The 27,995-nt window shown below is 38.9% G+C and overlaps 5 protein-coding genes across 5 annotated transcripts; all 5 read right to left on the bottom strand.

Moving 5' to 3' along the window:
• Positions 1-63: 63 nt before the first annotated feature.
• LOC133728360 (receptor-like serine/threonine-protein kinase At1g78530) lies at positions 64-2,069 on the bottom strand. Its single transcript, XM_062155774.1, has 5 exons — positions 1,841-2,069; positions 1,407-1,745; positions 968-1,222; positions 738-871; positions 64-453 (listed from the first exon to the last, which is right to left on the bottom strand). The coding sequence occupies exons 1-5, from the start codon at positions 1,977-1,979 to the stop codon at positions 256-258; spliced, it is 1,065 nt and encodes a 354-aa protein (XP_062011758.1). The 5' UTR covers positions 1,980-2,069; the 3' UTR covers positions 64-255.
• Positions 2,070-3,307: 1,238 nt separating this feature from the next.
• LOC133734192 (small ribosomal subunit protein uS14z/uS14y/uS14x-like) lies at positions 3,308-3,584 on the bottom strand. Its single transcript, XM_062161831.1, has one exon. It carries the CDS (start codon positions 3,521-3,523, stop codon positions 3,353-3,355), a length of 171 nt encoding a protein of 56 aa, XP_062017815.1. The 5' UTR covers positions 3,524-3,584; the 3' UTR covers positions 3,308-3,352.
• Positions 3,585-14,171: 10,587 nt separating this feature from the next.
• LOC133731008 (zinc finger BED domain-containing protein RICESLEEPER 2-like) lies at positions 14,172-16,798 on the bottom strand. Its single transcript, XM_062158488.1, has 3 exons — positions 15,008-16,798; positions 14,374-14,881; positions 14,172-14,275 (listed from the first exon to the last, which is right to left on the bottom strand). Exons 1-3 carry the CDS (start codon positions 16,796-16,798, stop codon positions 14,172-14,174), a joined length of 2,403 nt encoding a protein of 800 aa, XP_062014472.1.
• Positions 16,799-17,903: 1,105 nt separating this feature from the next.
• LOC133731007 (SH2 domain-containing protein B) lies at positions 17,904-24,542 on the bottom strand. Its single transcript, XM_062158487.1, is given in 11 exon segments — positions 17,904-18,137; positions 18,227-18,298; positions 19,210-19,559; positions 20,092-20,254; positions 20,689-20,929; positions 22,233-22,241; positions 22,522-22,660; positions 22,754-22,831; positions 23,415-23,507; positions 24,411-24,443; positions 24,537-24,542. Coding segments are annotated over 11 exon segments (1,203 nt in total). The 3' UTR covers positions 17,904-18,118.
• Positions 24,538-27,886, bottom strand: LOC133728356 (spindle and kinetochore-associated protein 1 homolog). The gene is made up of 9 exons (XM_062155772.1): positions 27,686-27,886; positions 27,475-27,599; positions 27,011-27,123; positions 26,808-26,898; positions 26,616-26,683; positions 25,703-25,808; positions 25,596-25,625; positions 24,963-25,076; positions 24,538-24,641 (listed from the first exon to the last, which is right to left on the bottom strand). Exons 1-9 carry the CDS (start codon positions 27,780-27,782, stop codon positions 24,564-24,566), a joined length of 822 nt encoding a protein of 273 aa, XP_062011756.1. The 5' UTR covers positions 27,783-27,886; the 3' UTR covers positions 24,538-24,563.
• Positions 27,887-27,995: the final 109 nt, after the last annotated feature.

Genomic DNA, 27,995 nt, shown 5'->3' with positions numbered 1-27,995 from the left:
TTAATAAAGCCTCTTGGGAACTTTACAACAGAAATATTGCCCACAGTGGGAAATAAAAAAATATAACAAAGAATTTTGTAATTGCTTATCATTTCTGAACATCTGAGAGATGATGAAAAAAGCTCTTGGTGACATGGCTATGACTCCCATATAGAGGAGCATAAACAGACGGATCAAATCAATAAATCGTCTTAAACAAAGAAGAATTTTCTTTTTCTTTAACTTGGTGCAAATAGGAGACATTAACAATATGATTCAAGTATCTATAACTTTGTCACTTCTTATCTGCTCAAGCATCTTGACAACCTCAGCCATGGTAGGCCGCTTGGAAGCCTCTGGTTCAAGGCACATTAGTGCAATGCTAAAGGCATTGTTAATCTCGTCTCCTGGACAACACCCTAAGCTACTGTCAAGTACATACTCCTCCCTCTTGTCCTGAACAACTCCCTTCACCTGTGACAACGTTAACCAATTGATTTTGAGGCAATTAGTCACCGATAAATTTGAACATAACTTGTTTAAAAAGTACAATGAGAACAGTTAAGGAAGAAGACAGTATCTTGATTGAAAGTGCCATAAAATATGAAAGCTAAATGAAATTCTTTCTATACTTGGCCTTCAGTAACAGAAACAGTTGGTTCTGAAAGATAATACTCTTTTGCTCTTAATAAAACCCAAAATCTCTGATAGTTGTTAACTTCTCCATGGTCAATCTCTGATATTCTTTCATAACTTACCCACGTCACAAGCTTTGTTCCTTCCTCAACAAATGCTTCATCTGTAGGCTTTTTACCAGTTAGAAGCTCTAGTAAAACCACTCCAAAACTGTAAACATCCCCTTTTGCTGTTGCTCTTCCGGTATCAAAATATTCTGGGGAAAAAGGTTGACAGTCACATATACCAATACACAAGATAATATACAAGCAATATAGTTAATTTTGGTGGTACTATAAATTCACAACTGTACCAGGAGCTAAGTATCCAAAAGTTCCAGCTACAAGTGTTGAAACATGAGTCTTATCCGGTTCCATCAAAGTTGCCAGCCCGAAATCAGACACTCGAGCCTCCATGTTTTGATCCAACAATATATTGCTTGACTTGATATCTCTATGGATTATGTGAGGGATGCAATCATGATGAAGGTATGATATTCCTCTTGCAGCACCTAGTGCTATTTTGTATCTGGACGGCCAATCTAAACGCTTGTTGGTCATTGATCTTCCTGCATCATAATGTACAGTAGACACAAACGTTAAGAAATTCAACTTTATTGGTGTTCCTTAGAAATTCAACTTTATCAGCATTTCATTTGCACTTGTCAAGTATGGTAAACTAAATTAATGCTGAAACTCAACTGCATAAATCTTAGCTTAACTAATGTAGAAATTGAACCAATATATGCATACCATAGAGTACTCCATCCAAGCTGCCATTAGCTACCAGTTCGTATATGAGAAGATTATAATGTGGAGCAGTATAATATCCATGAAGAGTCACAATGTTCCGGTGCTTTATGTCCCCCATTGCTTCAAGTTCTCTCTCAAATCCTCGATCTCTATCTGCACTTCCTCGGTTCAGTCTTTTCACAGCAAAGGCCATGGTTTCATTTACTGTAAGTTTATAAACTGTCCCATACCCTCCTGAGCCAATGATGTCCTTGTTGCTTAACTTCAGCGTCTTCTTTAAGAACACATCTGATTTCAGAGATTGCATTACTGGTGCCCTGAACAAAACCATTTTCCCACCTGTAAATTCAGATTACAATACATCAGTTAGCATATATAATTACCTTCCTGTTTCCAATGTGCATATTTCATGGAGTTGTCAACTATCTCTATACCTGAGAAGCCATGTTCGAAAACCGAGTGCTTTCTCTTCCATCGCCTATAGATGAGGACTGCGATTATAATCTTCGATATTACAAAAGCAATACAGCATATGGCTATGTAAAATGCCAGAACCAAAGCATTTTTTCCCATTGGAATCAACTGGAGCAAAACTCTGTTATCTGAGAAAGAGTTTGTTATAAAACCAGAAGAGACTGCATAATTTGAAGCAAGTAAAGTCTAAGATGAGTACCCATACTTTATACTGTACAATAAACTTTAATGATTAACAGAAACAAATTGCTGTTGGATCATTGAAATTTTGACACATTGCACTAATAGTGCAGAACTGGGTCCTACCAAGTGCATGTTGTCTCTGTAATACATTCACATGCATTAGTTTACTAAGTTGAGAGGTCATCAACATGAACTGAGTTAGCCGACCAGAGCCTAAAATGGGCAGCAGGACAGCAAGAAAACCTAGTTTACCCAAAAGAAACGTGAAGAAGATAAGCATGAAATGGGGATGCATCATGTGAAATTCAAAGTTGTCACCATATATTCCACTCCACTTGTCCTTTCCGATTTATGTGGAAGTTGAGAATTCACAGACCAAAAAGTGCTTTCCATTTGTGGGATCAAAAGCACAGCTGTGAAGTCTCAAGTGTGAAATTGAAAACAACCAGCTTTGGTTTCTTTCTACCGTCTTAGAAATTTAGAATTGGATTGGTAAATTTAGAGTCATTAACTCATTATGATCACCTTGCAGGCTTCGGCTTCTAATTTTTCGGTTAAGTATAATCTTTTTGAAAAATATTTATAAGAAGAAGAGACAGCCCACTTCCTTAAAATGTAGGCTAAAAACTACCATAAACATTAGGCCCAAACTCCTGAGACAACCCAACAGCTGCGGCAGTTAACCTCCTCTGCATAGCAGTGCCACCATAGAGTCTGGCTGCACCATATCTGGTCAGCCCAAGCCATTAGCCGCCAATTGTGATCAGGACTGGAACAGCAAAAGCAAGCCCAAATTGGGGTGAAGGTTGTTGCCGGAAGCAAGCCAGATTCATCGACCATCGTCGTCATCTTCATTGGAATAAACCAACAGAGATCCAGACGTCGACATTCATCAAAGCCCAAGCACGTTCTTGGAATATATGGGAGCTGAACATAAACTTGTCAACATGCATCGACGTTGAACTCCGGTAAGAGAAGTCTTGATCGCCGCTGGAAGTGACAGGTCCAAACTTGAGATTTTGAGACTTGGGCTTACATTTTTTATAGAAAAGCAAAAAAATAGCCAAAAAAAATGTACAAAAAAAAAAAAATTGAAAAGAAAAATAGATACACAATAGAAAGAGGATTTGAATCTAGCTAGGAGTAACATAAGAGAAATGAATGCAACTTGCTAACTAAGTAGATCAAATGAAAACAACTTAACAGTTCATCAAAGCTATAAAACCACTACACTGAAATGACTGAAGCATTTCTACGGCATACTAGCTCATCCATCCAAGATCAAGCTCTTAACGGTACTTAATGAAGCCAATCTCCTTGGCGTTGCTGCGGAAGCACTGCCTGCAGCACATGATCCCGTACTTACGGATCAACCCGTGAGGATTTCCACACATGCGGCAGGTGTGGGATCCAGGGCCGTAGCTTTTAGGGTGAGAGTTCCAGACGTTGGAGTGCCCCATGATTACAAAAGCTTGAGAGAGAGAGAGAGAGAGGCCCTAGCTAGCAGTCGCAGAGGAATCGCAAAGTTTGTAGAGGTTAAACTAATCTTATTGTTTAGTAAAAGACTTTACATTTTATTTACTTAATAACTTTTTTAAATAACCCCAGAAATAAAATTAGGCCCCGACAAGACACTGGGCCTGAGATAGCTGACTCACGAGCCTCATGTCAGGTTCGGCTCTGGGTAGTGATGCCCAAAGACATCGTTGGAAACCCAAGCCCAGGCAGCTACAAAATCTTATAATTGAAGAAAAAGAAATATATTTGTTTTGATTTTGATATAAAAATAGAAAAGTTTAAACTAGTTGAATAAACTTAATATCAAATAAATCTAATTAATTCCATGTCATTTGTCACGTTATTTTTTTACCATTTACACAATTAATCTATACCATTAAATTATTTTAAATTTAATGGTTTACGAGAAGTGTAAAATAGTGTGTCTCATGATTCAGAACCATATATCATCTGTGTGATCTCATCATAGATACTTCAACAATGAAAGACATGTTTCAGCAGGTCACGGAGGAAACAGAAAGAGGGAACTGGGTTTGACGAGGAGTAGCGAAATGAGACAGCTTCACCGCTGGTAATGGGCTTCCCATCATTAACCAGGCAGTCATTGTCCCCAAGGAGCCTGAATATGCGAGGATTGATAATCAACTCTGAACGAAAAGAGCCACAACTGACATGGATCGATGTTCCCAATACTGCTGCATTCAGCACCTCCTTTGCATTCATTCAAAATTTTGCACAGAGAAGACTCGACTTCCTGAAGGGAGAATTTCAGTAGGGACTTTGTATCACCTCAATGTCCTCTTTTCGACAGTTCGCCTCCGAGATTTGGATTGCATTTGGCTCCATCCTTGCTGCATGTAATGTGGCCACAGTTTATTATTCAGTGATAACCCACACACAATCATCAGTACATCGGTAAGCACAATTACAGTCTAGTATGGTTGCATCACTGCATGTACACCCCGGTTTTCTCTCATTTTCACATGCATTTCCTCTTGTTTAATATATGGTTTGCACGTGCAGCGGTAAATTGGATTTAGGAGATTTCGTGTAAATTAGATTTACAGTGTAGGAGATTAGGTTGAAATTGTTTAAGTATATTGGTATTGAGAGAGATTGATGAGAGAGATGTGTGTTATTATTGAGAATAGGAGCCCTATATATAGGGATTACAAAGTGCTAGTTCTAATGTTACAAGGAATACCAATCCGTGTAGGATTGGGAAATCTAGAACCTTCTCTCCTATTGCTACTCCTAGTTTGATAAGGCACACTAAATCGATATTCCTTCAACACTCCCCCTTGTGCCGCTTCAAACTTGGTGGTGACGCTTCATCCGTTGCCTCGTTAAAAACCTTGCCAGGTAACAAAAACCCTGTGGGATAAAAATAACCCTGGTCGAAGGACAAAAAGAGCACAACACGTCCTTCACTCTTCGAGATCGAACATGTAGACATCATAACTCCCCCTGATGTCGATATCTCCCCCTGATTGTTACAATCGTGGGAGTTCGGATAACTTTCTCAATCCGATGCTCTTCACATGTTTCTCGAAGGTGGATTTAGGTAACGACTTAGTGAATAAGTCCGCTACATTATCCTCTGATCGGATTTGATTCACTTCAATCTTTAGAAGTGATTGTTGTTGCTAATTATAAAAGAACTTAGGCGATATGTGCTTGGTGTTGTCGCCCTTGATGAAACCTAACTTCATTTGCTCAATACAAGCTGCATTATCCTCATAAATGCATGTAGGTTCATCTGTGGTAGACTTCAAACCACAACTTCCTTGAATATGTCGAATCACAGACCTTAGCCATATACATTCACGAACGGCTTCATGTAGAGCAATAATCTCTGCATGATTCGAGGAAGTAGCAACAAGGGTCTGTTTCGTAGACCTCCAAGATATCGCAGTGCTTCCCATGGTAAAGACATAACCTGTTTGGGAGCGACCTTTGTGAGGGTCAGAGAGGTACCCTGCATCAGCAAATCCCATCAAAACATTGTTGTCGTTTTGATGGAGGGGAATAGGGTGAGGCCGGCCACCATGGGCGGCCACCATTGGTGTTGTCGCCCTTGATGAAACCTAACTTCATTTGCTCAATACAAGCTGCATTATCCTCATAAATGCATGTAGGTTCATCTGTGGTAGACTTCAAACCACAACTTCCTTGAATATGTCGAATCACAGACCTTAGCCATATACATTCACGAACGGCTTCATGTAGAGCAATAATCTCTGCATGATTCGAGGAAGTAGCAACAAGGGTCTGTTTCGTAGACCTCCAAGATATCGCAGTGCTTCCCATGGTAAAGACATAACCTGTTTGGGAGCGACCTTTGTGAGGGTCAGAGAGGTACCCTGCATCAGCAAATCCCATCAAAACATTGTTGTCGTTTTGATGGAGGGGAATAGGGTGAGGCCGGCCACCATGGGCGGCGGCGGCGCTGGCGGTGACAACATGGCCGACGGTCATGTTATGGACGGCGGCTCCATGCCTAATGGGGTCCGATCCCATTCTTCCGTCGTTCCTCTTCTCTCTGTAGGGATAAAATAGGCCCATATCAATCGTACCTCTTAGGTATCGAAAGATGGTCTTTACACCAATCCAATGGTGGCGTGTTGGCGCAGAGCTATGTCGAGCTAACAAGTTCACTGCGAATGAGATATCCGGTCTTGTGCATTGAGCTAAGTACAATAATGCGCCTATTGCACACAAATAGGGCACTTCGGCCTCTAATGGTTCTTCGTCCTCATCCCTTGGACGAAACGGATCTTTTCCTGGCTCAAGACTACGGCCGATCATGGGAGTACTCGCAGGCTTCGCTTTATCTTCATTAAAGCGCCTTAGAATTTTCTGAGTATATGCAGACTGATGGATCAAAATCCCATCACTACGGTGCTCGAGTTCTAAACCGAGATAAAACCGTGTTTTCCCAAGATCTTTCATCTCAAATTCGGATTTCAAATATTTAGCAGTTTCCTTCAACTCATCTAGAGTTCCAATTAGGTTCATGTCATCGACATAAACTGCTACGATTGCAAATCCGGAACTTGTTCTTTTAATGAACACGCATGGGCATATTTCATTGTTAATATATCCCTTCCCAATCAAGTAGTCACTTAGACGGTTATACCACATCCGTCCGGATTGTTTTAATCCATATAGTGAGCGTTTTAATCTTATTGAAAACGCGCTCCGTGGTTTAGAGCCACTTGATTTGGGTAATTGAAATCCATCTGGAACCTTCATATATATCTCTGAATCTAGATCCCCATAGAGATATGCTGTAACCACATCCATAAGCTGCATGTCAAGTTTTTCGGAAACTACCAAACTGACAAGGTAGCGGAACGTTATAACGTCCATTACGGGAGAATATGTCTCCTCGTAGTCGATTCCAGGGCGTTGTGAGAAACCTTGCGCCACAAGGCGGGCTTTATATCTTATCACCTCATTTTTCTCATTACGCTTTCTAACAAAGACCCATTTATGGCCAACAGGCTTTACACTTGGGGGTGTCTGCGTTACAGGCCCAAATACCTGTCTCTTTGTTAGTGAATCCAATTCAACCTGGATCGCATCTTTCCATTTAGGCCAATCTGCTCTTCGTTGACATTCTTCAACAGAGCGAGGTTCGATATCATCATATTCTATAATTCCTTTTGCAATATGATATGCAAATGCATCATCAATCGCCATAGAATTTCTATCCATCATCTCATGTACACTAGTGTAATTTATAGAGATCTCTTTATTCTCTGGAGTTGTTTCTGACATTGGAGCGTCCCCCAATGATGTCTCTTGGACATAACCATAATCCGGAATATTCTCATGAGATGGATTATTCACATCGATGATTAATGGATTATTTTGTGCCAAACTCGCTTTCTTTCTTGGGCGAGAATCCATCGAACCTATGGGCCTCCCGCGCTTCCTGGCAGGAGCCGTGGGCCTAGCCATAACGTCACCATCATTGAGAGATGGGACGTTGGCGCCATGCTCATGCATTCTTGAGTTGGCGTCATGTCCTCTACTTTTAGGGACTTCAATCCTTGCAGGCACGTTTGCAGTAGGTATGTGTGATCTCGTCACTTTAGCGATATCAGAAAACGCATCAGGCATCGATTCTGCTACGTTCTGAAGATCGAGAATTCTCCGCACTTCAATTTCGGACTGTGCGGTTCGGGGATCAAGATGAGATAGAGTGGGGACAGACCACGACAATTCCTGTCGTTCCTGTTGAACATTGATGTTCTTATCTCCCCCTAACGACGGGAAGACTGTCTCATCGAAGTGACAATCCGCAAATCTAGCGGTAAAGAGATCGCCTGTCAAGGGTTCTATGTATCGGACAATCGTTGGAGAATCATATCCAACATAAATGCCTAATCGTCGTTGAGGACCCATTTTGGTGCGCTGTGGCGGCGCAATTGGCACATAAACTGCACACCCAAATATGCGTAAGTGTGAGACATCAGGCTCATACCCAGTAACCATCTGGGACGCAGAGAAGGGTTGAGTGGCAGTGGGCCTCAGACGAATAAACACAGTTGCATGCAATATTGCATAGCCCCAAGCAGAAATAGGGAGATTGGTGCGCATTACCAATGCCCTAGCGACCATTTGTAGTCGTTTAATGGCGGCTTCTGCGAGACCATTTTGGGTGTGAACATGAGGAACAGGATGTTCAACATCGATCAATCCCAATGGACATGCAATAATCATCAAAAGTCTTTGATGTAAACTCTCCAGCATTGTCTAATCTTATAGACTTAATAGGATAATCAGGGTGGTGAGCCCTTAACTTAATTATTTGTGCTAGGAGTTTAGCAAATGCAGCGTTCCTTGTGGACAATAGCATGACATGTGACCAGCGTGTCGATGCATCAACCAATACCATAAAATATCAAAATGGTCCGCATGATGGTTGAATAGGTCCACAAATATCACCTTGGATTCTCTGCAAGAATGGTATATTTTCTTTGGTGTCCTTTGCATAGGATGGTCTCGATCCTAACTTTGCTAAAGAGCAGGCTTTGCAGAACGAATGATGGGCTTTAGAAACAACCAATGAGGATTTTGGTTGAGCCACAAAATCACAAGTGACTTTAGAAGTAAAAGTTGGAGACAAAGGAGCCTTGGTGGCGTCAATGCCACCCTGAGGCCGCAGGGGGAAGGCGGCGCCGGCCAAGGATGGCCGGATTTGGGGGTGAACGGCGCCGTGAGGCGCAGGGGCTCCTTCGGTGTCCAAAAACCGAGTTTTACTTCTTTTCGTTCTGAAAAAGGGATGTCCGTGTGAAGTCTTTAATATACGGATCATCATGTCACGACCTGGGTGTCCCAAACGGTCGTGCCAAAGCCTATATGTGTCGGAATCCCATAAATCATCTCTCATGACATGGTTGGATTCAATGACTCGAATAGTGGTTGCATACAACCCACTAGAGCGACACATAAGTTTCTCTAAGACTCGTTTATGTCCGTAGTCATTAGAGGTGATGCAAAGGAACTCTTGTCCATTCTCACAATGTGTTTCCACATGAAAACCATTGGCTCTTATATCTTTGAAACTCAATAGGGTTCTTCCTGCCCTAGGAGCATAAAGAGCTTCGGTGACATTTAAAATTGTGCCATTTGGCAATATAAATTGGGCTGGTCCTCGACCAAGAATCAATTGAGATGATCCAGCCATCGTAGTCACAGAAGATTGAGTAGGCGTCATCTCAAGAAATAACTGCCTATTTCGAAGTATGGTGTGCGTAGTAGCACTATCCACGAGGCATTCTAGCTCTCCGGGAAACATACTTGAAATTAATAAAGTTCGAATCAAAATCGACACTTTATTTCAATGAAAGCCAATGATTACGTCAAAGTTTCTAAATTTAATCCAAAAAGGGTAATCAAGCTTAGACAAGTAGTAGTTACTCAATCTGTTTGGTAATTCCAATTTGGTTGTGACCAGGTAAGGTAAGGCGAGATTTTGGTGGAGCGTTGCTCACTTTTAAAACCGTTCTCTCAGTTCAAACCTTGCCTAGACATCACAATTACTCTTGAGTACGCCTAGTGAGAAAGAGTTATAACCACTGTCTTTGTTGATAGTTTCCAAATTTTTGGATATGGATTGAAACCAATGACGCTTATATGGTCAGATTTTTATGCTTACGAACGCTCTTAGTCCGTAGCCTACGAACGCTCTTAGTTCGTAAAAATCGATGCTCACGGACGCTCTTAGTCCGAAGATTACGAACGCTCTTAGTTCGTATGTAGCGTGAATCCCCACGATTCCGCTTTGAATCGAACCCACGTTCTATGAAAGGTGGGATGAAGAAGAAGGGAGGTTTTTAAGTCCCCGAGAAAAAGAAGAAATATTTAAATTTCAAAACTTACTCTTGAATACTTACTCATGAATTTCAGAATTTGAAATTCTCAATACACGCGCGTGTTGATGCAGGCGTGTAGGATTGCAGGCGTTCTATCGATCCTGGGTCGGGGATTGCAAACTATCTTTCAATCCCTGCTGTGTGGCCGATACAGGTCTGGCCGAGGTAAGCCGAGGAGCTAGCCGACAGATGCGTGCGCAGGGGCGCGTAGGCGCTGCAGGGGCAGGCACGCAGATGAGGCTAGCGTGGGCTAGGAGCTGCTGCAGTGATGCTTGAAGGTGGCAGCAGCGGTTTTCAAGGATTTTTTTTTTTTTTTTTTGTTGAAATTCGGAGCAGATCTGCCTCTGAACATCTTTCACTTCGATTGGTGTACAGGTCTCAAAACAACTCCGATAAGGCTGAAATTCGGAGGTCAGATAGTAGAGATAGAGACGAACAACTTTGGTGAAGGAAGCATTTTGATATGAGGTCCCTATCAAGACGTTTCGGGGCTTACAATCAGACTGATCTGCACAGTAACTAGCGTCCTGCTGTGCAGCAGGGGCAGCAGGCGTGCGGCGATGCTGCAGGGGCAGTAGGCGGCACACGGGTGCGTAAGGGCTTCAGGGGCAGCGTGCAGCGCAGGGGCGCGCAGGTGGGCAGCAGCGGCTAGTCTAGCATGGGCTAGGTGCAATTGTGAAAAGGTGATGTTGAAGAATTTTCTGGTTTTGGATTTTTGATCTCAAGGTTAGGGCTCGTGCTGATAACGTGTTTAAGTATATTGGTATTGAGAGAGATTGATGAGAGAGATGTGTGTTATTATTGAGAATAGGAGCCCTATATATAGGGATTACAAAGTGCTAGTTCTAATGTTACAAGGAATACCAATCCGTGTAGGATTGGGAAATCTAGAACCTTCTCTCCTATTGCTACTCCTAGTTTGATAAGGCACACTAAATCGATATTCCTTCAACAGAAATATGTTAAATCTTGAGGAATGTTTGTGTAATTAACACTAGTTTGCAATCACATGTTCTGCATGTGTACGAAACAATTTTCATTGTTAAAAAAAAAAAAAAAAGTGGGCAGTTATTGCAGAAAAAATAGATTTTAGTGACGTAGTTATTGCAAAGAGAAAATAGTGTGAAAGAAAAGTGAGGGTTGTGGAATCATTTCTTTTTAACTTTCTTAATAAAAATCTATTTTATAATGCATGTGATTTAATCTTTGTAATTTAATTTATTCTCAATTTTTTTTAATCTTTTAGGATTAAATATGTCAAAATTTTTAATTTTGGCTAATAAAGCTTCTTCTCTTAATAATAGTTTAGATAAGTAGCGGAACAATACTCCTTACTAGCATTTTGATGCATCAAAACTCTACTGATTCTTGAATCATCATCAAAATGTTCATTTTCTGAATTCATAGTTTCAAAATCGTCTTTACGAAAAATCATTCGAGATCCTACATGGTCATGCAATTGGATTAAACGAATGAGTGATTCATCAACGAAAATGTTAGCCATTATCACAATCATCCATCTGTCCGGTGGTCTTAGCTTATCTATATAACCTCTAATCAAAGTAACAAAATATAATCTGGGGAAGGAAAATGTAAAAGAAAATGGGTGTGTGGTAGCATACCATTGGTGAGAGCAAGCTGAAGCAGCCAGACGGTGGTGAGAATTGCAAAGCTAAAGCTGCGTGAGGGCACAACATGGTTTTGACAACAGAAAAGGACGTCAATAATCAGGGTTTACAAGAATGAACTAGCTTCCCTGAATCGATTCTGTCCACAATTATATACAATTTTCCAGCTGCTAGTTTAAGAAAGGATTAATGCTTGATTTGCCATATAAGGAATCCCTCATAGGAATACTTTTCTGTCAAACTTGGTAATAATTAACCAAGTATTTTGATAAGAATTACTAAAGCCTAATTTAACGTTACATGACTGATGAGTTAATTTCTCCTTCAACTTTTCATTTTCCACCTTTTTCATTCATTGCATATCATATATGTAATCCATTATCTCTATAATGCATGTGATATTTAATGCATTCAAATGACAATTTTGTATTTTCCTTCTTTAACCTTATTTATCTCAACCTACATTAATATTTTCCGTCAATAATTCTTTGTTACTTTGTCTTGAACACCACAGTCAGGAGCTCTGCTATTTTTTTTCTTCCCTTTATATCCCCTTCTCTTCTTGCATCTTATCATGTATGAAAGGTTTTTTTTTTCACCCCCCAGTATCTGTACTCTAGGGTGACTTCCTAAGTAATACCTGAAATTAAAAAGTTATCACTGTGATACTTGAACTCATAATTTCGTATTAACGTGATATTCTGTCAGTAATCTGCTAAAATGAAGCACATGCCACACATGTGACTTGATTTTCAAAAAGACAATCATTACACCTTTTTTCTGAGTGTGATTCTAGTCGGACCTCCAAATTTGCTATATAGACCTCTCTATTTTTTTGGAAAAATTTAATGTCAGTTGTACCCCTCATTGAAAAAAAAAAAAAATCAATCTCAATTTCCCTACCTCATTGCCCTGTTGCATATCCTTATTCTCTTTCTTTCTCTCCTCATATTTGTATGTAAGAGCTACTCATAAAATGCTACCAAGTTGATCATAATCTTTTGCAGGTAGTCGGCCTTTCGTTTGGCTTTCGCAATTATTTCAATTTGACTTTATGGTGGAGGTTGCTACCCACAAATTCATAATTAGGACTTTTGGTTTCTTAAAGTTAGTTCATGATGGATGAACTGATTTTGTTTCCCCTGGAGAATTTGATCAAAGTTCATCTTCCCAGCCATCAATATCTTGCTCCATCAATTATGTCAAAAGCTTGGTAATGACATCGCACGGAAGGGAGAGAGGGAGAGAGAGAGAGAGAGAGGTGCCATATTCTGGGGTGGCCATAGCATCATCAGTTATCACAGATGTTAGGTCGCAGAGATAGGTGGAGCTCGTGGAGGAGGTGGGAAGTGAAAACAAAGTAGGGGCAAAATTGAAAATTTGATGTACAAAAATATTAAAAGAGGTTCAAATAGCAAATATGGAGGTCTGAATAGAACCACCCTTTTTCTTATTAAAAAAAAACCCAAAGAAATTCTTCATATTTGTTCTTCCCCATGATCATGGGCTAGCTTTTGATTCAAGACCATAGTGAGAAAGAGATGATCATGGTTCTACCCTGTAGTATGAAGAAATTCTTCAAATTTGCTCAACGCTTGGAATTTGGGCCATGGAAGAGACCGACTTCAATTCCTTAATGCTACTCTCCTTTGTCAACGGTAAGGCTGGGCACGGGCCGGGACGGGCCGGTTATAGGCTGATACCGAGCCCGGTACCGGAAATATTTTTCGGGACGGGACGGGACGGGACGGGACGGGACGGGACGGGACGGGCCTTGGTTTTTTTGAATATGGTACCGACGGTACCGAAACCGAACGGGATCGGATCGGGACCGGGCCCATTTCGGGATCCCAGACTCCCTTGTTTTTTCCTATCACTTGATTCACTTAAGGATATCTGGTTTTCCAGATTTCACTCATCCCAGAATGCAAATACATATTTCTAGCAGTCCTAGCACTACAGCCTACAAATCTACAATGTTGACACATTCAATTGTCTTAAAACAAATCAAAATGAAGCACATTTGGCCATTTGCCATGAAAAGAAGAAAAGAAGAATGACAAGTTGACAACAATCACAACATGTCAATATCTGCACATGACAAAATATCAAGTCAAAAAACTGCAACTGATTTAATTGTAGATCCCATTCATTTCATTGATCTCAGTATGCAGCCCTGCAAGTGCAAGAACCTAACAAACTAGCTCCACTAGTACCCAAATTTGATAACAAATCAAACTGTACTAAGGCTATTGTCTTGGTGCTGCACAGGAGGAGAATGATTGCTACAAAAAATGCAGTTATGCACTAAAACAGTAAAACAATAGAACCTGCAAATTTGACACACTTGCACAGTTGCACTATTTCACAATCTAATATGAGTAATATCAAATTATCAACTAATCAACACTTCAACACAATGAAAGACCAAGCAAATCAGAAACGAATCAACTCAAAGTTTTGCAGAAGTGCAGATAACAATGCAGAACTGCAGAACTCAAAGTCTAAAACACAACAACACAAGTACACAACAGTGACAACACAACCATTATCAAACTCACAAGGTGCAAACTGAACTAGTCAATAGAAATAGGGGCTGCAGCCTTTCCCTTCGATTTTGCCCTTGGGATTGTTGGACCACTTGGACGTGTGTTCCTGCTTGATGCACTGCTCTCATAATCTAACCAAATACCAGAAAAATAAAAGTAAGCACTCGAAGTTGTTCAACACTTGCAAGAACACAGAAAAAAAAAATTAAAATGCAAACTGATCAAGTACCTAATTCAGCTTGTTCATAGAACTCGGTGTTTTCAATGGAAGGCTCCTCATCTACCACTTGAGCAATATCATCTCCCAACAACCAATTCTGCATGCATATTAAACCCTCCACTGATTTAGGAGTCAATGAACTCCTAAATGTATCAATCACTCTGCCTCCGGTGCTAAAAGAAGACTCTGATGCTACTGTGGATGTTTGAATGGCAAGTACATCTCTTGCTATTGCTGCCATAACAGGGAACTTAGGACCATTTATCTTCCACCAACACAATATGTCGAAATCCTCTTCCTCATCATCAACAAATTCAAGGGGAGCATTCAAATACTGATCCACTTCATGTACCATGACAGCCTCATCACTCTCTTGGACCACCTTTTTCCAATTGTTTAGCATCTGACCCCTCACACCTTTCCTAGGATTACTTCGGCTACTAGTGATTGTGCTGCTTGAACTTGTAGGGCTTGGATGCCTGCGCATATGTCTGCCACCATCTACTGTTGGTGCATACTAAGAAGCAATAAGACAAAAAATTATGCATTAATACTTAGAACAAACTAAGACACAAAAAGATGAAAAGTAAAAACATAAACAGCCTCGAAACAAAGTGTAAAATCATCAAAGTTCGAGTTGTACCTCATCGTATAGTGCCATCAATAGAGATTTAATCTCATCAGTTCTATGTTGCACATCAAAGTCATCCAAACCCTCTTCCTTCAAGGAATGTGTGTAATTCCTAAGCTTGAACCTTGCATCGAGTACAAGTCCGATAATAACCAAGTGGTTGAGGTCTTGAAAGCTGCCATAGTATTTCAAAAACCTAGATTTCATATTTGCAGCCATATCGGTTAAAACCTTTTCTGTATCGGAACCAGTTGCTATCTCAGGTTCAAGGAATAGGCTGTTGATGTTTTTCTCCATTGTTACGACATCATGAAATGTCGTATGCACAGTTGGATGCAAGCTTGCACTAACTCGCAGCGTCACGTCGTAAAAAACTCTAAGTAGATCAACAAAAATCTCAGCCTTTTCCCAATCTGATTTTGCAGGTGGTCCAACTCTGTTTCTCTTGTTAGTACTAGGAATCAGATTGCCCTCCTCATCATACTCCTCTTCTGGTTCCTTAAAATAACCTAGATACAGCTGATCCTCATCTTCCTCCATCCTAACAAAAGCTTTCTTGAATTTTAAGGCTGCCTCCAACATTAGATAAGTTGAATTCCATCTTGTTGGGACATCAAGACAAACCAGCCCTTTAAGAGGAAGCTTTACCCTTTCCACAGCTTTTCGAAAACTATCTAGTCGATTAGGTGAAGACCTAACATACTTGACAACATTCCCAATGGCTAAAACACTCTTTTGCAGCCTCTTCAAGCCATGTCCCACAATCAGATTGGTTATGTGGGCTGTGCATCTCACATGCATGTATTTACCACCTAAAACTGGTTTGTAACCTTCAGATTTGTTCATCTTTGATATAAGCCACTGTAAAGCTGACTTATTGGCAGATGCATTATCGACAGTGATGGTTAAAACTCTCTCAATCTCCCACTGCAGTAAACATGACTCTATAAGCCTGCCTATGGTTGCCCCTTGATGATTTTGGATAACACAAAAGTTTATAACCCTCTTGTGCATTTTCCAATCAACATCAACGAAATGGGCAGTAAGCACCATATAGTTAATGTTTTGCACACTAGTCCAAGTGTCTGTTGTAAGACACACCCTGTAAGCCTTCAAAATCTTGATTAATTCTTTTTTCTGTGCATCATACATTCTTAGAAAGTTTGTAACTAGTTTCCTACGAGAGGGTACTTTAAACAGAGGGCACACTCTAGTACAAAACCGATTAAAACCTTTCTTCTCAACAAAGGTAAAGGGCAACTCATCTATGACAATCATTTCTACACAAGCTTCTAGATAGTCATCTTGATCATAAGCTACTGCAGTTAGCTTGTTTCCCTGAGACTTATCACCTACAAGAACCCTCTGAGTCTTGCTAATATTAGGTGGATAGTACCTACAAAATTGATTAATATGCCTAATCATCCCCGAAGTCCCATTCTTAGAACTATCCACTGCAAAGTCTCCAATTTTCCCTCTAGGACAGTAAATACAGTGAGCTCTTTTTTTAACAATGTCTATCTCATTCCCTTCAGCATCTTTACCCTTCTCAATCTTGTCATACTCCTTAAAATGTTCCCAAACAAAACTACGTTTAGCAGAACTAACCGGATTAGCAGAATCACTTGGAGTTGCAGAACTTGCTTGAGTTGCAGGAGCTTCATCATTTACAGGAGCTTGCTGGCTTGAAGTGGCTGGAGCTTCAATTTGAAGAGGAGCAGAAGGTGAGGTTGCAGTTGAAGAATCTTCAAGCCCTGAAGCAGTTGGATGAGGCCGAGCAACTGGTTTCTTCCCCCTAGCCATGGAAATTGGAATCGAAGAATTGGTTGAAATTGGTCAGTTTAGGAGAAAGTGTAAGAATGGGGTAAGAGATGAGATTGGGGATTTCGGAGAAGAGAAGAAGTGAAGAATGAAAAAAGAGAAAATGGATGAATTGGGGATGGATTCGGAGAAGAGAAGAAGTGAAGAATGGAAGAAGAGAAAATGGATGAATTGGGGAATTAGGGATTGGGTCGAATGGATTCGGAGAAGAGAATAGGGAATTAGGGATTGGGTCGAATGGATTCGGAGAAGAGAATAGGGAATTAGGGATTAGGTCGAATGGATGAATGGTCGATATGATCGATAGTTCATAGTTAATATCGAGATCGTGTGCATTCAGTCCTACATGAAACCATTCGTAGGACTAATTAGATACAGCCACGTCATCAAACGGGACGGGACGGGATTAAACGGGACCGTTATGGTTAGAACCGGTACCGGGCCCGATTTCTCATAACGGGACGGGTTCGGGTCGGGACCTACATTTTCCAAAATTCATCCCGTACCGTCCCGCCAATTTTCGGGCCGGGATCGGGATATCGGTTTCAGGTGCCCAGCCCTAGTCAACGGTACTAGACTCTGAAGGTTCGACCCCATAGTTTCAAATCTAACGTTGTCTAAGGACAGTGGCGTTAAGGAAATGAGAACAATCTCCTCCATGGCAGTGGTCTATCAAGCTATGGGTGGCACTGATAGGCAGTCAAAGAGGACTGAAAAGTTCGAGTTGAGGATACAAAGGCACAGCCACCATTCTTGCACCAAATAAATTGTATGATTGTATCTCATTATAAGGTTATATGTTACTATGTTGACATCTCTCATACATCTCCAATTTCATGAAATAATTATCACTTTGCGAATTCATATTATCTCTTTAATAACTCATGTAGTAATTAGAAAAAAAATCCTCATTTACATAAGTAAAGCTGCCATTAGATAAAAAGTGATTCTCATTTGAGTAATTAACTCCTAAAAAATTAATAATTATATATATATTATATGTTAACATATTGTAGAATTATGAATTATCTCTCACCGATGACATGCGAGTTCTTTCTGAGTTCTGACTTGACGAAGTGACAAGATGTCAGTATTCCTGTGGTCTCTAAATGGACAGGAAAATGCTCGTATTATCTTTGTGACTAACTAATAACCGAGTGTAACTCTCTTGGTGACCATGTTTTCACATAATGGACTTTCCATTTTGATTGATGATGGCAAAAAGGACTAGATATATACATAAAACGCACAAAGAGAATACATTGCCCAAAAACGGAATAGTAATATGAATTCCCAGCGAGCTTAGTGACTTCTTATTATCCTGCAAAATTATATAAAATCACTGACATCAATCAATGCTGAATGTGGAACTTTCACCTACAAGTTAGAACAAAAGCAAGAATTTCTTGCCTTCCCAATTGAGAGAGTTCGGGCTCCGCAAGAAGCATGTCTTGCAGGGGTTTTGCATTCTTTTCCCCAGAACTACAAGATAAGGAGACAACAATAGTTTCAGTAATTTCAAGCAAAAATTGGCTAGCCATTACCCCAAATAATTTGGATCGAAAAAAATTGATATTAGATCTCCTTGCCATCTCAAATCATTTAAAACAAGTAACAATCACCCAATTTTTGACTGCATACCTAAGAAATTGTTAAACAAATAGTCTTACTATTTGTAAGAACTTTTCTTCCTTCTAACATGGTAAAAGTAATGTAGTATGACTGAGAATACAATATATCCAATTCAACAGCTAATTCTTCATGATAATATGATAAGACCTAGCACATGATCACCAGAAGCACGGAATGTTGGGCAACATGTTACAAGTAAGAAATTGAAGATATGATAAACAAGAAACCATCTAGATGAACATATTAATGGCCACCACAATTTTATGTTGTCCCAAAAATTTTATTTCTTATCTTTAAGATTCTCTACTTTTGTTATTCTCTCAACAGGTCCTAAATTATCACACATTTTCCGAGTCTACCTTGGTCATGAAGGACTCAAATATGTGAATAGATATTGCCAAGGACACTTCTTCAGCTATCTACTAAACAAGAAACTGCCCTTTACAAAGGTCGATAAACGGCAATAATAAGAATCATGTCATTTCCTTCCTATTCAGCTTGCTCAACTTAAATGGCAAGAAATGACAATATCATTTTATCAGGTCATTTCCTTCCTCCATCCAACTTAAGTTGCAGATTACCCTATGCATTACTGTTGCTTCCGAATTTATCATTTTAAGCCTCTCGACCTGTCTTTCAGATTTTGGATCATTGCTTAGCTCTCAAATGAGCAGACACTGAGAACCTATCCAATAACTTTTTATATAGAGTATGACAGCTTATATATAAAAATGGGGTGGGGAAGAAAATGAACTACGCACCTAACAATATTATCCAGGGAAATAAGCTTGTGGTGAATGGTGCACTTGCTGCCAAGATAGGTTACAACTAAGCTTCCAGCATCTGGATGAGGCCAACTCCTTGATGTTGGAAATCGGAGTACAAAAGTACCAGGTTTCTGGAAACCCCTTGAAGCTTGAAGAGAAGATTCAGCTTCTTCCTTAGTAACGAATCCTTCTATCCACTTGGGCGATGTTGAACTCCACATTGTATTTATCCAATCTTTTGATAATGTAAAAGCGACAGGATATAACCAACACCACATCTTTTCAAAGTTCTCTTGGGCCAGATATTCTTTGCAACCAGCAATTCTCTTTAGTAGCTCAAAGTCCTTAAACAATAAATAGATGAATAAACAGACTCAAAATCTTTTGCAGGAAATTCTTTCTACAATATAATTTTACACTTGCAATGGTGGATTATACTTATAAAAATCCAGCTAATTATGAATTTATAAATTATTGCTAAAATTTGCATCCAATTTTTGAGTTCCCATTGTGCAGTATATTATATACAGTAACCCACTACTTTGAATAGTTGAAGACTGAAAAGAATTAGGTCTCAAATATGAAAGATAATATATATATATATATATATATATATATATATATATATATATATCAATATAAAGTTATAGTATAACGGTTATACTAAGGTCAAAAGCAGCAAAAGATTTGCAAGAGAAAAGATGTTACAGAAATATGCATTATTCTAATTTATACTTCTAATTATCTAATAGTATTGGGAATCAGTCACTAGATTTAACATGTTAAGTCCTTAATTAAGGCTTGGCTTTGCTCTAGACCATTATGAAACACAAAATGCATACATGCCAAAACCTTAATAAAGAGAGAGAGAAAGACCTGTTGTGTGAGAGATCTAGACCTACAGCAAGCAATCTTCAAGAATTGCTCTTCAATTTCAAAAACCACACTCTCCCATTGAACCTGATCATTGTTTTGTGAGATCAACTTCCAAGCTTTAGTTCCTTCCTCAACCAATGCCTTTGCCATTATTATTTGGTGCCTGAGGGAAGGGGAAAAAATAGAGAAAGGATGGTCACTAGCAGGCTAGCAGCATAATGACAAAACAATGACCAGTATGAATTGAATAAGGATATAAATAGGAATGGTGTTTTAGTAACCACATGATTAGTCAATAGTGACCCTGAGCTGAGAACATCATGTCTTCTTACTCGAAATGTAAATCATCATATAGGAAGAATGCAGAGAAAGAGAAACATATAGCTGGTTCTTTGGATTTAGAATGACCTAAATTTTCACTGGAATCTATTTGCAACCCATCGATTCAAGAATGAAAGAACCAGCAAATAAGCTCAAAGCAGAGTTCTATTTTTCTGTCATAATGAACAGAAATCACAAATATCATACCAGACATGAAACCAATACTCCAATATATATTAGTACATGTTAATTTCACGCAGTACTCTAGTAGATTACCTATGGTGTGAGCATCCTGAGTACAACGAAACCTGATGGGCGAAATCCTGAAGTTGTTCATTAGAAGCAGAGGTTGCAATCTCCTTGAGCAGAAGACTTTTCTCAGTTAAACCCGCCAGGCAGTACTTAAAAATGGTGACATCTGACATTGGAATTCTACTACTTGATGTAGTGTTGAGAGTCGAGTTTCCCGCTTCAGGATTCTCTGAATTGGATTGGGAGTCATCTACTTGTTCCATTTCTCACAAAAGCATTTTCAACCTGATTTTCAATTCAACCCTCTAAGAATCACATATTTCCATATCATTGATATCATCATCATCATCATCTTAGAAGATGTTTTGCTAAAGAACATTAAGCAAAATAGCCTCTAATTTATTTGCTTAGGTTCCTGGATTCCATGCTTAACTAATTCAAGTTTCGATTATAGTAATTGAAAATTGAATGAAGAAAATATCACACCCAATCAAAATTTTACCTACGAATTTGAAACTGAGAAGACACATATGGCACTTGAAGAAACAATCCCAAGTTCGTCGCAGAGAGTTGTCGCGCGATAAGCTCCTGTGTGTTGGGCCAAGAGGAAACTGCTTTCTATCTGAAATGAAATGCGGGATCAAAGCTAGGTTACTTCTTTTTATTAGGCTAAAAGGTCTTATTTACCCCCGCGTATCTCTGATAATTGCAAAATCACAGATACATGCGTATCTAAATCTGGGTACGTTGGATACGCGTATCCCGTATCGCTACGGGATTTCGCGACCATTTTCGAGTATCCGATTCCGTGCTTGGTAGCAATATACACTTCCTAGCCAATAATGTAGTAAATATGTTATCTTTGCTTATAATATGGTTTACCAGAAAAGGTGCAAAAATCGTTGTTTTATTCAATCACCCTCATCATATACAAAATTTATCAAATACTAACAAAAATATTTTCTGTAAAGACTTTCCTTTTTCCCTGCAGAATTTACATATGTTTTCCTTATATATGTTGGAAGGCTTGTGGCAAGAAGACGAGTTTAGTCATGATCAGTAGCATCTGTTTATCATGAAATGGTCCAAAGAGATGTGGATCATATTATTTCCAACAGAAACGAGTAGAGTTTTAAACAAAAAACATCTAACCAATCATATTACGGTAGAAGGTGAATACCTGATTACCAGTCCTGAAATGAGAGTTACATTTGATCTCGAGTTGCCCCCAAGGCAGAAAAATCTGCAGATATCCTATCTCCTCCTAATTTAAGCCGTTTTGGTGATTGATTTAGTTTTTCTTCAGGAGCTGCAGAAATGTTATGAAGTTCTAATGCTTTATCATCCATCCCCAATGGCTGATATACATTAAGCGGTGCATATGGTGATCTTCCTAACATGAGAGAGGAGACAGGAGTATTAAACAGTCTAAGCAAATGATGTACATTGCATTGCTTATACTGCCCAATACTTTGATTAGAACTGATGATTCATTCTCAAATATATATATGAGCATTCTTTTTCTTGACAAAAGACCTCGCATTTGGTACCATATACTGATACTTTACCTAGCAATACTAATAAGAAAGGTATTAAATATTGAAACCAACTGATATCAGGTTTCTAGAACACAGTAATATTTCATTAAATATTGAAACCAACCGATATCATGTTTCTGAAACACAGTAGAATTCACGAAATATTAATATTGTAGGCCCATGAATACCTTTTGATAAGAGACTTATAATGTTGTCAATACTTAATATGATGGATGTATGGCCAATGTATAAGGGAAGAACCTCATATATCTTGAAAGAAGGTGCCTAAGCTATGTTTTTCTGTATCTCAGTATCTAACATATCTTGAGCTTAAAAGATGCACGCCCTTGCACAACTTTACTTGGTCAATCACAAGAAGCAAATTCAATCCCATCATGGGTTGCCAAGACGGGAGATTCTCCATAACTTGTCTCCCCAGATGTAAGGGAAGCAATAACCTGTAAGACAAGCAATGTATCAATTGTGCATGCTAATATTCTTGTCAGTGTTGAAATTAGCAAGATATACAGTCTGAAAAATCTAGACAAAACCTCCAGTTCCTTGTTTACGGTATGGGAAAAGGCATCTAGCAACACAACATCTAGTGAAAAAATCCTACGACAAGATGCATGCCATATGTTAGATAAAAGTGTGAATACCAACTAGGAGATATCTCAGTGAGAATACTGAGATGCCTGTCACTTTTATATCATGCATCAACCAATATTGGGATAATGGAGTATTCTACAAAAGTTGTATCAATGTATCCAATCATAGAAGTAACTATCACTTAAGTTATTCATCTAAAAGCTCAGGTTTAGCCTCTGCATAAAAATGGAGATGCTTCTTTTAAACAAAAACCTATATACTCCAGAGCTTCACATGATTCAGCATAATATAATATGTCACTAAATGTTGACAGTTAGTCCCTTTGAAATTTAAGAGGTTTCTTTAATGGTCGTAGAAGATGATGCTTTAAAATAAGTAACCTGAACAAAATATGTTAAGGTTGAATATTTAAAATCCAGAGAATTTACAGCCATGGCAGTTGATAAAACATATCTAGTACAAAATAAGACGACCAAAATTTGATGAGGTGAAAGTGGCAGTTTATGTATTAAAGAAAAAATTACTAAACTATGACCTATTCCTTGAAGGATACAGTCAAATAACAGTAAAAATGTAACTCGAACTCAGAACGGTCAAACTAACCTTTCTACCAACAATACTCCAAATACCATCACTCATTTCTTCAATCTCAGAAACAGTAGAGGAATTATCAATAGATAATTGTAGAGGTGGGTCCTAGCATAAAAATATGTTTCTGTGTAAAATAAACAAATTTTTGGTGGAGTGGGAAATAGATGGGAAAGGAAACTTCACTCATAACAAAAACTGCATCAGCAATTACTTTGCATATTAAACCATGTCAGCTCGTAGATAAAGAGAACACCCAGAAGAAGAAGAAGAATGACATTAGGGCAAAGACTAAGAAGAATACATGCGGTCATTATGTTATCCTTCCTTACTTTGGTGTTTATGACACTGCTGTTTTTTAATTGCACATTAGTACTTGACGCATTTACTTAATTAATGGTGGATTGTGTCTTGCATCTGCTAGATGGTTGTTTACATGTTCAAGTTTTTATTGACCAGAAAAAGAATTCTTCATGTAGTTCATGATCTTAGTTATTTATTCTTTAGATAGTTCATGTTTCTGATTACTATATATTAAAATTGAAAACCAAATTCGCTGCGTCGGTTCGTTCAATACTTACATTGAAATGTAAAAAGTTAAGAATGATCTATTTAGTTTATAATAAATACTCTATCTTACTTATTTGGAGTAGTGAAACATTTTTTAGTTCTCGATGCTAGTCAATCTCGGTTCAATATACAATTTTTGTCACACTTGGAAAAATAAATTTTGTACTCGTACATCTTTATGTTGTTTGGGTTTAGGGCTAACAAGTATCACAAACTATAGACTCATGCATCTTTCTTTTAAATAACAAACCTTGTTATGTACTAATAAAGCGTAGCCCAACAGAAGGTGGGAAATTAGGTTAAGATTAGGTTATGTCAAATGTTAGATTCGCATCATTGAAAATAATAACTACTTTTTCATAACTTTCCAAACGAGTTTTCAATTATAATGAAACTATAAATAAAATAAAACACTGGATCAATACGTTCTGAACAACCCACTTTTTCATAACTTTCCAAAACAGTTTTCAACTTCTACACCATACTAGTTACCGTTAACTTACAACATAGGCAAGCCAGGATAAAACGCAAGTTTTATCCGAAACAGAAAAGGATTAAAAACAATGCATACATTTGTCCAGAAAGCATGCCCTATCAGTGAGGCTTCAAAAGAATGATCACCCGATGATGACCAATCCGTGTCTCATTTACCCGACCAAGGTGACGAAGGACCTGTGAAGCAGGAAAAGGCACCAAGAATAAAAGTTTCATCACTGTAAGTAGCTGAATTTGTAAAGAGTCCTGAAAGATAAATGCTATTTCAGAGATACACATATCAAAGTCATGATCTTCCAAGTCCAAGTAGATATGACAGTAACTACTACATTTATCAGTTATTGAGAAAAGAGGATTGGACTTGAGACCTCTTTATTAGTGAAGATGGGTGGTCCATGTATTCACTTAACTTATGCCAAATAGAATTGAAGCTTTCTTGAGTACACTATGATAAAGTCTACACAATACATGTTTGAAAAATAAAGACAAGAGCCTTACAGTTAGTATTGCTTTTCCAGTGTTGTCAAGCTTCAAGGATGGTCCCTTCATGTCAGTTTCGAGAAAGAAGTGTTTTCCCTTTACTGCTTCATGCATTGCTATATCTCTTATTTCCTGTATTCATTATAGCGGTATCAATGCTAATGGCATACATGAGCAGCTATAAACCATGCTTACAAATATGAAAAGTTAACCACCAGTGAGAACTGACAAAGCTACATGCTCATTGATTCACATGGCAATACAAATTACAGAATCCCATACTTGACACATTATTTGCATAAAACAATGGTTCCAAAAGGATATTGCTTATTTCTCCTCTTTTCTTTTAGTACAAATGAACAATGAGCGACAAAATATGAGGTAGGCAGCCCCAATCCTGATAAAAGTGGGAGTAAGGACCTGACTGGCCATAAAAAAATTCAGAGAAGGGACGTCATCTTCGTCCCTAATGAAATTCAAGGGTTTATGAGGAAAAAGGGAGGGAGGGAGTGAGGGAGGGAGGGAGGGATGGATGGAGAGATCTAGAAATTTGAGATGTAGAAGGTACTAGCTAGCTTAAGTGTGTTAATTCCTTTAACATCTTACTTAGGACCTGAGAACAGACCCAATAACCTGATTTAATTCACTTACCAAGGCTTTTTCCCATCGATCCCCTGCCACCTGCATGACAATTGAAAACCAAAATCAGACCTTGCCAAAGATGTACAAACAAAAAATCAGAGAGGCAGAACACAAACATTCTTCTTTGGAGCAGCTATGAGCTGATAATTTGCTTCAGCATATGTTGCCATGTCATTAATAGCTGCATTGACCTTCTCTAGTGTAAGCCTTCCTCTCATGTATCTGCAGTTAGTAATACTTAGAGCAAGAAAATGATGCCAATAACAAGGCTAGATACAGAAGACCTCTTTTTCAATACCGACCCATCATGGAGTAGATACACAACAGCCTACTATATAGCATTACTTTTGAGGCCATAGAAATCATTTTCTCCTCTTTGGAGGCAAAACAAACCAAGTTAAAGATGGCTTGATAATTTACAATTAGTGGTCTTTCAAACCTTTAAATTCATGGTATCTGAGCTAAAAATTATAGCTGGAAAGAGTTGTACAACTTTCAAAAGGGTAGAACATCCTTCAATACAGACAAAGACTCATTTTATAAGATACATGTATGAGTTAACAGGCACAGACCTCCTAATCCATTTTCAGCTCTGTCTGGGTTGTTTTCACTCTTAATATCTCTTTCTGAAACTTTTTTGTTCACTGTGCATACACTTCTTGCATAGCAAGGGGAAACTTGAAAAAAAAAAAGTGCAGGGGTTGTGAATGTATAGTACTTTACAGTAGCGGAGAGACAACATTTTATACATTTTTGCCACTAGTTAACACTTGCGACAATGACAATACTAGATTGTACACAAAGTTCCACATCTATGTATATCACTTTACCAGGTTAGCATTACTTGATCCCTTACTTGATTTTGAGATCTCTTATCAGACAGCCTATGTGACTATGTCCATGTCAGATGTATAACAGTATAAGGGACTACCATGTTAGTATGCTATTGTTGTCCGAAAGAAAACAACGAAGACAGGACTTCCTCTTAAAAAATATAGCAAAAGAATTGAGAAAGGAAACTTTACTCACGATGACAAGGAATCCAACTCTTCAGTACTTATAAACCACAATGGTGGTGTGGAACGACCCTTTTTCTCCTGAAATTAACAAAAACAGAAAGAATAGTGGCCCTCATAATGTTTACAGAGCATGTAGCTATAGATAATTACAGAACAGACAAGTGTGTGTGTGTGTGTGTGTGAGAGAGAGAGAGAGATGTACCTTAGGTGGTGGTGGTGGTGGTGGTGCAGGATCCTCGTCAAGATTGAAGGTCCCAGAACCAGTGTTTTGCTGAGAGCTTTCTGGAAATAAACTGAAATAAAGAAACAGTATAAGCTCTCTACCAAGCAAATGCAAATAAATTTCAAACTCAGATCAACAATATGTCATCCATGGATGCCGGATGCCTAAGAAAGTTCTACTACCATCTGTTTGTATCCAAATTCAACATTGACATCCTTTCAGGAACATGAGTGGGGGCATAAACTGACATATCCTTCAATTTCCTTTGCTGCTTCAGCGATGCATCGATCAGTTTCTGCCATCACATTGTACCATCTAATTATGCATCATTCATGAAAACACATACAACTGAAACCTTCATTAACAAAGAAGAATTCTTAGGCTCATTATACACCCAGATGATCAAAATTGCTTATTTTACTTTCCTAGTAAGAAGATCAAATTCTTTCCAATTCACTTTGTAAATTGATTTTCCAAGTAGCCACAAACACAATCATCACAAACTCCACCCAACACATGATGAAAATTATAAGGACCTCGCATACTGATATATCAACATTTTCATAAAATTCCTCAGAAATCAAACAAAGCCCAATCCACACATTCTCTCTCAGAGAGAAAGAGAGAGAGAGATAAAGGGAACTACTTTTGCTTTGGGGATGGCTAGGGTTTCGTCGCGAACCCGGTCCTTGATGGCCTGTACCTGAAGCTCCATGGCCTTCACGGCGGCGTCGACGGCCGACAAATCGGTGACGCTGCTGGCTGGGTACACTGAATCGTTCACATTTCAGAGCTTTAGAGAATGCTATGCTTGAAATTGAATCAAAGTAGGGTTGAGTAATTGGGTCGGGTCTTACTGTTTCGCGCAATAACGAGTTCTTGGAGCTCCGAGATCCGACTGTTGAACCCGGCGATCAGCGAGTCCAACGACGCCCCTGCTTTCTCCGCCTCCATCTCTCTCTCCCTTCAGAAAGTTTCGATCTTCGATTCGTGGATTTTCGTTTTGAAGTTGGGAAAGTTGTTTTGGCGGGAAACTGACAAGCGTTTGAGATTTTGCAAAAAAATCAATCACGCCTTAAGCACTCAGCGGTTACATCCTATTTTAACAGAATTGTTTGTAATGGTGGGTGTCCTTGGGCCGTATTGGGCCTGGGCTTGTTGAAGTGG

This window comes from Rosa rugosa, chromosome 2 (genome assembly GCF_958449725.1).
Source record: "Rosa rugosa chromosome 2, drRosRugo1.1, whole genome shotgun sequence".
NCBI classification, from domain to species: Eukaryota; Viridiplantae; Streptophyta; class Magnoliopsida; order Rosales; family Rosaceae; genus Rosa; species Rosa rugosa.
Note: the sequence above shows the minus strand (reverse complement) of the source record. Positions and strands in the feature narration are given on the sequence as shown.

What these genes read in the sequence shown, in the direction of transcription:
- LOC133728360 (XM_062155774.1), bottom strand. Translation starts at nt 1,979, where the DNA reads ATGGGAAAAAATGCTTTGGTTCTGGCATTTTACATAGCCATATGCTGT. An exon ending in TTTCGAACATGGCTTCTCAG is followed by an intron (nt 1,746 to 1,840) that starts GTATAGAGATAG and finishes CTGAATTTACAG; the next exon opens with GTGGGAAAATGGTTTTGTTC. An exon ending in GAACAAAGCTTGTGACGTGG is followed by an intron (nt 454 to 737) that starts GTAAGTTATGAA and finishes ACGTTGTCACAG; the next exon opens with GTGAAGGGAGTTGTTCAGGA.
- LOC133734192 (XM_062161831.1), bottom strand. Translation starts at nt 3,523, where the DNA reads ATGGGGCACTCCAACGTCTGGAACTCTCACCCTAAAAGCTACGGCCCT.
- LOC133731008 (XM_062158488.1), bottom strand. Translation starts at nt 16,798, where the DNA reads ATGGCTAGGGGGAAGAAACCAGTTGCTCGGCCTCATCCAACTGCTTCA. An exon ending in TGATGGCACTATACGATGAG is followed by an intron (nt 14,882 to 15,007) that starts GTACAACTCGAA and finishes ATTGCTTCTTAG; the next exon opens with TATGCACCAACAGTAGATGG. An exon ending in CTATGAACAAGCTGAATTAG is followed by an intron (nt 14,276 to 14,373) that starts GTACTTGATCAG and finishes GTATTTGGTTAG; the next exon opens with ATTATGAGAGCAGTGCATCA.
- LOC133728356 (XM_062155772.1), bottom strand. Translation starts at nt 27,782, where the DNA reads ATGGAGGCGGAGAAAGCAGGGGCGTCGTTGGACTCGCTGATCGCCGGG. An exon ending in ACTCGTTATTGCGCGAAACA is followed by an intron (nt 27,600 to 27,685) that starts GTAAGACCCGAC and finishes TGAACGATTCAG; the next exon opens with TGTACCCAGCCAGCAGCGTC. An exon ending in GAGTTGGATTCCTTGTCATC is followed by an intron (nt 25,809 to 26,615) that starts GTGAGTAAAGTT and finishes TACTAACTGCAG; the next exon opens with ATACATGAGAGGAAGGCTTA.